The 13,151-nt window shown below is 36.6% G+C and overlaps 1 protein-coding gene across 1 annotated transcript in view; it reads left to right on the top strand.

The window, feature by feature from the left end:
• The window catches only part of LOC150107287 (heparanase-like), a 321,370-nt gene that overhangs the window by 184,202 nt on the left and 124,017 nt on the right, over positions 1-13,151 (top strand). Inside the window, exon 7 of the mRNA XM_090391135.1 lies at positions 8,306-8,506. Within this exon, the coding sequence (XP_090247261.1) occupies positions 8,306-8,506 (201 nt within the window). The remainder of the gene's footprint in view (positions 1-8,305; positions 8,507-13,151) is intronic.

Genomic DNA, 13,151 nt, shown 5'->3' on the forward strand with positions numbered 1-13,151 from the left:
TAAAAGAAAAATTTTGAAAAGAATATCATTCTTTTTACAATAGTTTTTAACTTCAGGGCAAAAACAAGTTTTAAACCAGTCTCCGAAAATTGAACGAATCACCCACGCTTTTTTATTTGAATGCCAATGAACAGGCAAATTGTTCTTTGTAAAGCTCTTAAGAGCTCTTTAGTTTTCTGCTCTGTACACTAACAGTGGCTTCAAGTTTAAATCACCTGATACATTACCTCCTAGTAAAAGTGTCAATCGGTATTTTGACACTTTATACCCAGCTTGTGTTTTTTCCTTCTCTGCTAGAAATGTGCACGATGGCATTTTTTTCCAGAACAAGCCAGTCTCGTCAGTGTTAAAAATTTGATCATCTGTGTAGCCTTCCTTCTCAATAAGCTCCTTCAATTCATTGGGAAATAATTCTGCTGTTTCAGTGTCAGCACTTGTGCTTTCACCTTGGATTCTTACATTATGGAGTCCCATACGCTTTTTGAGATTGTAGAACCACCCGCAACTTGCTATAAAAGTTTCACTGGTTGTACCGCCTTCATTTTCGCTTTCATTTTCTTTCATTTTGTCATATAGACTTGTTGTTTTGCCTGGATTATCATTTGACGCAAAGGAATCTTTTTCTGATTAAAATCTTCAATCCAGATCATTAGAAGGCGTTCCATATTTTCCATTGTAGAAGATCGAGTTCTAGTGATCACTTTTGATATAAGAAGCGGTGCTTATTCCATGTTGTTTAATCTTTTCTTTGCTCTGAATAATTGTTCGTACAGACGACTCATTCATTAAATTCTCACGTGCTATTTTAGCAAATGAAGCACCATTCTCTTGACATTTTATAATTTCAAGTTTCTTCTCTAATGTCAACAACCGCTTGCATTTTTTTTTATTACTCCAACAGTGTCTTCTTTGTTTTATCTCTTTTCACTTATACTTTAATAATAAAAAAATATTAAATACTAATATTAACATAAATAATAAAATGCCGCGGGGAAAGAACGTGCCTACGTGAGAGCCATTCAAATAATTACTGGCTCTCGACTGTCATTTGCAGTGCCCAGGAGTCACCGGTCAGTGTTGACAATGTCAGTGTAATAATAAAAACTGCGTAAGACTAAAACCCGTGCTGTTCAAAACAGCACTGTACAAAGTATTCCTGTATTTCAAAGTACAATATTAATGGTATTACAATTTTAACATGCACTTCGCATCCATGATAACCTTGATGTCTATAGACATCTTGGCTGGTAGCATGGTTAATCTCTGACTCAAATTTAATATTAACATTGCCATTTGAATTCTTAAATATATTTACTCATCATTAATATTAAACTTATGTTTTAATACATTGGACTCTCAGTTTATACCTGGTAAAGAATTATAAAGATGGAAATTTTTTTATTTACCTGTTATATTGCAGTCGAATAGCGAATCTATTTGACTGCAAAAACAGAGGGTGAAAGAGATGATAATCGTGGCAGGAACGAATGATTTGAAACAGGACAAAATGGAAATGATAGAGGATGTGAGGGAGTTGTTTGAGGTAGCAAAAGAGAAGAGTGAGAGAGTTAGGATGGTGAGTATCTTACCGCGGTATGACAGTGAAGTGTTTAGAAGGAGGGCCATAATTGCCAATGACTTTATGCGTGGATTATGCATGGAGAGTGGTGTGGAATTTGTGGATGTGTGGAATGAGTTCGATGGGCGAAAGGACTTATATAAGATGGATGGATTGCATTTGAATGGAGTTGGTGTACGGAGACTTGAAAGAGTGTTGATGAATGATGTGGAAGTGGATGTACAGACTCAGGGAAACTAGATTTATTAAGAGGGGGGGGAGTAGATATGCTGACTTTAGGGGGGCAGTTAAGTGTATGAATGAGTATATTATGCCCGCGCGAGTACGACGGACAACAAATCAGAATGGGATAGTTAGTATAAGGCATCAAAGTAAGGATGGGACAAATGGGCTTCTGCGATTCATGTACACTAATGCCAGGAGTATTAGGAACAAGAAGGAAGAGTTTTTGGCCATGGTTGGCACTTCCAGGCCAGAGGTTGTCGGTATTAGTGAAACATGGCTGACAGAAGATGATAAAGCTAGTGGGATTGAATGCGACGGGTATAGCGTGTTCAGGAGTGACAGGGTGAATAAAAAGGGGGGAGGAGTGTTATTGATGATAGCTGATGATCTTCAGCCAAGGAGTATAGAAGTTGAACTGCATGATGGGGAAAAAAGCGCATTTGAGGCTGTTTGGTGTGAGATACAATCCAGCAGAACAAAATATACAATTGGGTGCTGCTATAGACCGGGTTATGGAGTGGATGGTGGGGATAGTATGCATAAGCAAATGGAAGAAATGAGTGGAAGGAGGGTAATTATTATGGGTGATTTCAATTATGGTAACATTGACTGGAAAGAGGAGAGGGCACATGGGAGGAAGGAATTGGATTTTATGCGGTTATTAAGGGACAACTATCTACAGCAACATGTATTGGAAAATACCAGGGGGCAGAGAGTGCTGGACCTAGTAATTGCAACCGAGAATGTGGCTGTAAGGAACATGACCATGTTGCCACCAATTGGTGAGAGTGATCATAAAGTCATGACTTGGGAGGTGGCTAAAGGAGTCGAATTTACAATTAAGACAGGGTACATGTGGAATTACCGGGCTGGTAAGTATGACAAGCTTAGGTGTGTGCTTGGCTCAATGCCATGGCATGCAAAACTGCAAGGGCTGGATGTTGATAGTGCATGGGAGGTGGTTAAGAACTGTTTGCAGGAGGCAATGGTTGACTGTATACCAAGAGTCCGAATAATAAATCAATTAGAGGTTAAATGGATGAATAACACTATTAAGCTTGAGCTGCAAAAAAAGAAACAATTGTGGAGGAATTTTAAGGAGAAGGGTGACCATCAGGCGCAGGAACAGTATAAAGCTCAGGCCAGGATGGTAACAAGGGTGGTAAGAAAAGCAAAAGCAGATTACGAAAGGAAATTGGCCACGCAGGCTAAAGAGAATCCCAAACAGTTTTTTCAATATGTTGCAAGTAAAAGGAAAAATGCTCATGGTAGAATGATCTTAAAAAATGCTGAGGGTAGGGAGGTAACTGAATCAGTCGATATTGTGGAATTACTGAGCGAGCACTTTGCAATAGTATATCATCCAGGTGGTGACTTTGCAGGAATGGAAGAACCAACAGCTTATACTGGAATTGTGATGAATGAAGTAGAGGTAACTAATCTATTACAGAACCTCAATGTCAATACATCTGTGGGTTGGATGGTATACCAGCTCGTGTCGTACATGAAGCGGCCAAAGAATTGTCAGTGCCCTTGACCATTTTGTTTAATTTGAGCCTCAGGACTGGGTCAGTCCCAAGGGGGTGGAAAGAGGTGAAAATAGTTCCACTGCACAAAGGTGGTTCCAAGGCTGCTGTTGAAAATTACCGGCCAATCAGCATAACAGGAATCATTATCAAGGTCTTAGAGAAAATAGTCAAGAGGAAAATACAAGATTGGATAGAAGAAAATGGGATACTGTATCGGGGACAGCATGGTTTTGTGAAGGGTAGGTCATGCCTCAGTAACTTGCTCACGTATTATAACACAGTGACGGCTGAACTGAATAAGGGTAATGGGTTTACGGTGATTCTACTGGACCTTGCCAAGGCCTTTGACAGGATACCACATGGAATTCTAATCAGTAAATTGGGGCATATGGGGATGGACATAGGGTTGGTGAGATGGATAGGAGGGTGGTTGATGGAGAGATATCAGAGAGTGGTTTACTCAGGAGTAGAGTCCACAAGACGGCCTGTGACTAGTGGTGTGCCACAAGGATCTGTTCTTGGACCACTGCTGTTTAATTTGTTCATAAATGATATAGGAAAGGATCTGAGAGGAACAGTTCATTTGTTTGCGGATGATGCGAAGTTGGGTAGGGCAATAGTGAATGCAGATGACGTCAAAATTTTGCAGGATGATTTGGATAGATTGGAGGTCTGGGCTAAGGAGAATGGATGTCAGTTTAATGTGGCAAAATGTAAGGTTATGCATTTTGGGGTGAAAAGATTGGCGGCAGTTTACTGCATTGGTGGAACCCTGCTCCAGGAAATTGATGAGGCACGAGATTTAGGAGTGTTGGTAGATAAGAAATTGAAATTTAGGGGACACATTGCAAAAGTGACCAAAACAGCTCATCAAATCACTTGGTTGCTGAAGAATACGTTGACAAGCAGAGACAAGCAGGTTATTGTTCCTCTCTATCGAGCCTTGATAAGACCCCATCTAGACTACTGTGCTCAGATTTGGTCACCTAGGTTTCTTCTTGATAGGGAGGAGGTGGAGAGGATCCAGAGGCGAGTGACCAAGATGATAGCAGGTCTGTGGAATGAACCGTATGAGAACAGGTTGAGGATTTGTGGGTTGCAAAAATAGGTTGATAGGCGGAGGAGGGGAGATATGATTGAGACATTCAAATTACTGAAGGGTTTCTATAAAATTAATTCAGAAGATATTTTTGAGAACAGGGCTGGTTGTGGGAGGACTAGGGGACATCCATGGAAACTGGGCAAAAGTGTAGTTAGTAAAGGTGTTAGAACTGGGTTCTTTACTTTTAGAGTAGTGAATGAGTGGAATGCGATCCCTGAGTCTGTGGTGGATGCTGTGACAGTGAATGAGTTTAAGGCGAGGTATGATAGATACTGTATGAATGTCAAATAGTTGTGATGAATATGATTTGGGGCCTCCCTCGATGAGTCTAATGACTCCCTGGAGTTGCCCGTAATAATAGTAATAGTAATAATAATAGTAAATATTAAATGTGATGTAAAAAGGAGTTCAGCCAGTACACAAATAAAAGAGTGAAGAATTTATTTAATAGCCATATATTTCATACATGTAATAGCTACATATTTCTCATGCACTGCTGATATTCTTCAGCAGTGCATGGGAAGCTTTGAAAACATGCTTCAATGATGTGGTATCTGAATGTGTCCCTAGAGTTCAGAACAAATAGAAAGGGTGTGAAATGGATGGGAAATCTCATTAAACAAGAGCTCCATAAGAAGAAGATGATATGGAAGGACTATCATGAGAATAAGAGTGAGAAGTTGTTGGAAGTTTTTCCACTTGGTTATACTATAAATTAAAGATATCAAGAAATTATATACTTTGTTTAATCCTTTATTCAAGTGTAAGCAAACAATGTTTGCACCTGAAATATAATCAGCACTAGGGCAACTCATATATAGAAACTAATGACTTCACATCACTTGTCTTAGTATCTCATAATGCAAAGCACATATCCTTACGGGTATGTATAATGCTATGGATTATGGGAAGGGTCACTACCCAGACCGGTTTCAACCTTTATTAAGGTCTCATCAGTGGGAGCCAGACCCAGAGGTTGAAGTATCATTCCTATCTTTTATCCAGAGTATTTTAATAATAAGGTGTGACACCTTTTGGCAACTCGTATATGAAAATACGACTTCTGCATTACTTCAATCTTAGTATCACCTCTTGGTCTTACTCCCACTGATGAGACATCAATAAAGGTTGAAACTGGTCTGGGTAGTGACCCTTCCCATAATGCATAGCATTATACATACCTGGAAGGATATGTGCTTTGCATTATGGGATACTAAGGCAAGTGATGTGAAGTCATTAGCTTTTATATATGAGTTGACCTAGTCCTGATTATATTTCAGGTGCAAACTCTGTTTGCTTACACTTGGATAAAGGATTAAACCAAGTGTATAATTTCTTGGTATCTTTAATTTAAGAGTGAGAGGTGTTATGAAATATGCAAAGCTCAGGCCTGAAAAATTACGATTATTGTTCAGAAAGCTAAGTTGGAGAATGAAAATGAATTGGCTGCACATGCTAAAAGCAGTCCAAAAGAATTTTATCGTTATGCTGCAAGTAAAAGAAATAATGAATGTAGAAAAATAACTTTACTGAATGCAGATGGTACCTGTATCAGATGCAGATGAGGTCATTCAAATAATGAATGAACACTTTACCAAGATTGATCAACCTAGCGTATGTAACATAGTGTACAGTGCTACAGCTATGCTGGATGAAGAGATCTCTGTCTCTTCATGCATGAGAAGGAGGTTCTAGAGCTATTGCATAACCTGCTAAGAATTCTCCAATTGAGACAAATGGGATATCAGCACTTGTGCTAAAAGAATGTTTAGCTGAACTAGCTAGGTCTTTGGCATGTTTATATAATTTGAGGCTTGACTCAGGAAATATCCCACAGAAATGAAAAGAATGTTTGATAATCCCATTGCATAAGGGTGGTGCAAAGACTGATGTATATACATATTGACCTGTCAGTATCTCTGGAGTAACTGTAATGATTTTAGAGAAGTTGGTGAGAACTTGCATACAGAAATGGGTGGACAAACAAGATATACTTTACAAGAAGCAGCATGAGTTTACTAAAGGGAGATCATGTCTGAGCAATTTGCACATATTTTATAATAAATGTTACAGCTGAGTTGGATAAAGGGAATGGATACACTATGCTACTGGTGAATTTGCTAATGCATTTGATAGGATACCACATGGAAAGTTGTAACATAAACTGGAGAATATAAGATCAGAATATAAACCAGTGGCTTGGATAAGTGGATGGTTGACAGACAGAAAGTGGTATACTGTGGGTGTGAATCTGCCAGACTTAAGGTGACCATTGGTGTGCCCCAGGAATCAGTCCTTAGACAGTTGTTCTTTAATCTATACATTAATGATATTGGAAAGAAGCTCAGAGGAGATCTTCAGTTTTTGCTGATGATGCAAAGATAGGCAGAGCAATCAGAGATTATGCTGATATACAGCATTTACAGGGTGAGTTGAATAGGCTGAAAGTGTGGCCAAACAATAATGGCTGTCAATTTAGTATAGTAAGCGCTGTGGGATTATGCTTGGACAGAATAAAGCCAGATTGCTCCCTTGAAGCTATGATCATCAAGAAAAAATTGTCATACTTCGGACATGTTATGCGAGCAAATGACAGTCTAGAGAAGATGATGATGCTTGCTAAAGTTGATGGAAGTCTGGAGAAGAGGAAGACAAAGAATTAGATGGGTGGATGGAGTTAAAGAAGCAACTGGAGTGTGCTTGGAGGTTCTGAAAGACATGGTCAGGGACAGATCGGAATTGAGAGTGTATGTTTGTGGAGTCACCAGGAGTCGGAAACGACTTGATGGAACATAACACACACACACACACAACTCACATCTGGAGATCTTGGAGTTATGGTAGTAGACAAAGTTGAAGCTCAAAGGTCACATAAAAAAATTCCAAATATAACACTGAGAATAATTGCAATGTTGAAATGAACTTTGATATGTAAGGACATGGAAGTCATTTTGTCTCTTTATAAGACCTTATACAACTGCAACTGGAATGCTGTATGCAAATTTGTTCTTCTGGGTTCCAAAGGGATAATGAAATGGAAAGGTTGCCAAGAAGAGTTACAAAGATGATATTGGGATTATGGAATGTAGATCTATCTCAAGGATAGATTGAGAGTATGTGGACTGCAGACACTGGTAGACAGAAGAGTAGTGATATGATGGCATGATAGGTCTACAAATTTTTGAGTGAACATTATAAGATATCAGTAGATAAAAGTTTTCATTATATAGAGGGTTGAGAGAGGAAAGTAGGCCTCTGTGAAAGTTAAAAGAGCATGTGCAATTAAAAAAGAGGTAAGACCTCGATTTTTCTCTCATAAAACTGTGGGTGAGTGGAACAGTTTGCCTGTTGAAGTAGCGATATTTCGTCCAGTGTGGATGAATTTAAGAGATAGTATGACATCTGGTTGTGGGTGATGTATGGTCTCCTTCAATGAGTCCTCGACTCTCTGGAGGTCTAATAATAATAATATATTTCATCCTGAAAATTACAGGTCACCATCAGTGGCCTGTAATTTCTAAATTTAAAGTTCATAAATTTCTACTTTGAATACAATGTAGAAATTTATGGCACAAGTATTGCTGAAGCAACAATTCCCCAAGGATTTCATCTTTCTTAGAAATGAAGTAACTTAAACTTTGGAAGTCTTATTTTATCAATATGTGTTTTACTTGTGTGATGTTTAATAAAGAATATCTAATAAACATAATCTTTCTTTATCTGAGCTGCTTTTTCCCCAGAATAAGTCACCATGAGAAAATAGATTCTCCACCCAAAGAATGAGATATTCAGAGAACTTTGATCCATTATAAAGAACTTGAACATAATGTAAAATGAAAATATGTAAAAATTTCTGCTTTATCTTTATAGATATTACTTAAATGGACGAACTGCTGTTTTGGAGGATTTTTTGAATTTTAAAGTCTTTGATTCTTTAAAAACTGATATCAAAGGTATATTGTCAGTAGTGAATAAAACTAAACCTGGACTTAAGATATGGTTAGGAGAAACAAGTACGGCATATGGTGGTGGTGCTCCGGATTTATCAGATTCTTATGTTGCTGGCTTTTTGTAAGTTTTGATTTCATTATCATTCGTTAAAATTTATTTTTCACTTGGTTAGAGTATAATAAATTTAGTTTAATCCTTTATCCAAGTGTGAGCAAACAAAGTTTGCACCTGAAAGTATCTTCAGGACTGGGGTGTACCACCTTACCCCAGTCCTGAAGATACTTTCAGGCGCAAACTTTGTTTGCTCACACTTGGATAAAGGATTAAACTAAATTTATTATATTCATTATCATTCATTAAATTAATTTCAATCTTCATTGGATAATGCTTAAGTACTGTGTATAGTTTCTCTTTATAGATTTGTAGATAGAAATAGATTTGTAGAAACTTATTAAAACTTTGATTTATTAAAATAAAAGCTTCAGACGTGATATTAGCATCAGAGATAAACTAAAGAGAGAAAAGTTAATAATGAAATGTAATAAAATGAGAGTAGCAGGTGATGATTGTAAAATTAGAATGTGCATAAATTTTTTCATGGTAAGTGTATATAATCCAACATATTTCTCATTTTGGAGTGTCACCAAGAACCTTGAAACTAGTTATTTTTTCGAGTTACTGCCACTTGTCTCCCAAAAATTAACCAGATTATTTTATATTTACATTACTGTGCAGTAAATTTAAATTACTGGTATTTCTTTGCCAAATAAAATAAACAAGCAAATAAAATTAAATAATAATGATATGTTGTTATTATTATTACTTGATACCTCCAAGGACTCATTGCAGGAGGGCACTACACATCCTACCATCTCCTTTACTTAATTCTCCATGTGCACATTGTTCATTTTACACAATATAACATCTGCTGACCACTAATAGTATTTTTGTCTATTAATTACGTGTTTTCTGGTTAATTTATATATACACAAGATGAATCTTTTCTTATCCAGTTCATTTTCCATGTATACTGTAGAGGTCACCTTTCCTATCATGGTAACTCATACCATCATTTTGGACAAGTTTTTTTTTTCTCTCTCTCTCTCTTCCAGAATGTCTGTTGTACAACCACACTTCAAGGATGACAATTTGTAAAATATCCAAAACTTCTACTTTTTTTTTCTGTGACCAAACTACTGCTTCTTTTTTTTTTATCCAAATACTCATCTGGAGCAAGTTACAGAAAGTATTCTCACCAGCATTATCTTAATTCTCCACTCCATACAAAATTTCTCCCACTTTCCAAGCCACGGTTTAAAAACCAGTGCATCAATACAGTTCAAGAAAAAAATTGAACATACTTCATATGACTTACAACAAGAAACTAGCTTCATACTTTGCCTACATTGGGGCATGCAACAAAGGCAAAACAGCCACTGGCAAATTCATATCTAACTTCAAAATAGCCAACAATAGAAAGCTCACCTCCTGTCCAAATGGTACTCATTTCTTCTGATCCCTTGCAAAGACTTTTGGATGCAGCTTCTGCTTTTACCTCACCTATTCTAATGACATCTAGCATCTAAAGATAGACCAAACTTCTTGTTATTATTATTGACATATAATTCATGTCTAGATGACCAAGGCAAATCACCTTCCATACCAAGAACAGTACCATATTCCTTTTGTCATCATTTGGCAGTAACCATTTAAAGAATGTTAAATAACCTAGATACCAAAAATTATTATGGTCCTCATGGTATTTTTCCAGATTCAAAAGTTCTCAAAAGTTGTGCTTCAGAACTCTATGCTTTTCTATATTCATCTGACACTTATTCCATTACATGGAAGTTTATATCTAATATATTCCAAAAAAGGGGAGATAAAAGTATGCCTTCAAATTATTAACCTCTCACTTTCAAAAATAATCAAGGCCATTCTGTCACTCTAGATCTCTTAGCCCTACATCACTCGCTACTGGATATGTGCTTTTGGAAAGGTTTTGAAAAATGTGCTGTTGTTTTTATATTTCTAGATCATTTGATCGTGTGTTGCATTGAGGCCTTCTCGATAAATTTCCATCCTTTGTCTATTTTCCACCCTCTGTACTTGGATATTCAGCTTTCTTTCTGGTCATACTGTGCATTATGAAGGAGAATCTTCTGCACTTCTGTTTTATCATGAATGCTTCTCTTCTTGTATGTAAATGACCTTCTCTTATTGACCAATAATCCTGTTCAGTTTTGATGATGATAGTACACTAAAAATAAAAAATATTATTATTATTATTATAGCTGGCCTGGTTGGCTGAGTGGTTAGCATATCCGCTCTTCAGCCAAAAGGCTGTGGGTTCAAATCCTGCCATGGGCATGGATGTTTGTGATTGTCTGTGAAAATACTAGTGGTGATGGGAAGCAGATGGCGCTGGTGTAGATGATGATGGTAGTTGTCGTTTGCTGTAGTTGGTGAGTTGTAGAGTAGGTGCCCTCCCTCAATGAGTCTTTAGACTCCTTGGAGGTGTCATGTAATAATAATAATAATAATAATAATTAGCACAGTCTAATCCAACTAATCCTCATTATCCAATCACTACAGTTAACTTCCAGGTCACAATACCATATAATAGTAGTAATTATAATAATTATTATATAACATTCTGTATTAAACCAAAAATATAATATGTGAATAGTCTGAATGCAAATAGCCTGTATGATAACAATAACACTTTGTCAAATTTAAAAAAAAAAAAAAAAAAATATATATATATATATATATATATATATATATATATATATATAATAAAATGTAAAATGCATAATGTAATCATATTATCTACCTTGTGGAACTGTATTTGCAAACAATTACTGTGATTGTTATTATTATTATATGAATTCCACATTGTGCAAATTATAAAGATGATAATGAAAAGTTTAACGTAAGAAATTATACCACTGTTGCCTAAATATTATAAAATATATGTCATTTCTCTGATAGGTAATAAAAGTGATACAAAATTATTGTACCAAATTTTACACATGGCTAGCACACAATTGAAAAGTTGTAAAATTATAAAGTTTCATTGTTCATAAGATTACACTTTAGCTGCTTATAACTTATGTGAAAGTACTTGTATGCTGAAATGTACACATGTGTATAATGTAAATAAGTAGGTATGAATAATAAAGTTAATATGAAAAAAAGAAAAATTATTGAATGCACATCTCTATGGAATCCAAAGACTCATTACAGGAGATCCAAACTATCCACACAGTCTATCATATCACTCTTTGAACCCATTAATAGACAAAGTGCTCACATCTGATTCTGACAACCCATTTCATTCATTCACCACTCTCCAAGTGAAAAATCTAGTTCTCACACCATACTAAACCACACTTTTACTTTACTTCCAAGGATGACCCCTTGTTCTGCCTTCTCCCTGGCCAAGTACTCAAATATTTCCCCTGCATCAATCCTATAAAACGTTTTAAGTAACATTAATTTGTCTATCATATCCTCCTCTTTTTCACCTATCAAGCAACTTGTGCAATCCACACACCTTCAATCCTCATAGGGAACATTCCACAGACCACTCACCATCTTGGTCACTTGTCTCTGAATCTTCTCCACTACTTCCTCATCCCCAAGAGACCGAGGAAACCAGACCTCAGCACAGTAATCCAGATGAGGATGTATCAAGGCCTTATAAAGAGAAATAACAACTTCCTTATCTCTACTTGTTAATGTGTTTTTCAATAGCCAAGTAATCTTATGAGCTGCCTTAGCAACTTTAGTGATATGCCCTCTACATTTTAGCTTTATGTCTGCCACCACCTCTAAATATCTAGATTCATCTATTTTCTGGAATGCAGTTCCATCAATGTGGTACACAGCTTGTAATTGATTTATCTCAAAATGCATAACTTGCCAGCTCTCTGTATTAAACTGACATCCATTATGTTTTACCCATAATGAGAGCCCATTTCAATCATCCTGCTCCACATCACCTTGATTCCCTATTACTCTAACTAATTTTGCATCATCAGCAAAAAACTGATTATTTCCTGTCAGGTTATTTCCTATATCATTTGTGTACAAAACAGTAGTAGTGGTCCTAGCACTGAACCTTGTGGCACACCACTAGTCACCAGCTTTTGCCATTGGATTCTGCTCCTCTGTATATCACTTTTTGATATCTGTCCAGCATCCTCTCTTATTCACATATCCATTCTCATTTGTTCTAATTTGCATAACAGAGTTTCATGTAGAATTCTTTTGCAAAATCCAGCAGAATCATCGTGTAGCCACTTCCTTTATCCAACTCAGCTGTCACTCCATTATAAAAAGTTAGTAAATTACTAAGGCATAACCAACCCTTTACAAAACCATGTTGCCCCTCATTATTATTATTATTATTATGTGACACCTCCATGGAGTCCAAAGACTCATCGAAGGAGAATGTGCCAACAGCATCGAATGATTGATCCACTTCCAACTACTAACCACGCTCAGACTTGCTTAACTTTTTGCGAGCCATTAGTAGCAGAGGCTCTACCAATCGATCAACCTTTGCTGGCCATGTTGCCCCTCATAGAGTATCATATTTTTAATCACCCATTCTTGAATTCTCTTTTTCACCAGTTTTTTCAGTACTTTTACCACCACTTCTGAAGATTCTGATTGGTCTATAATTTACTACTGCAGTCTTAAAACTTCTATTATGCAAAGGAATTATTTTGCCCTCTTTCCAATCCCTTGGAACTCA

Source organism: Typopeltis vanoorti, chromosome 4 (assembly GCF_054136105.1).
Source record: "Typopeltis vanoorti isolate ZY-2024b chromosome 4, IOZ_Tvanoo_1.0, whole genome shotgun sequence".
In the NCBI taxonomy this organism is placed as follows: domain Eukaryota; kingdom Metazoa; phylum Arthropoda; class Arachnida; order Uropygi; family Thelyphonidae; genus Typopeltis; species Typopeltis vanoorti.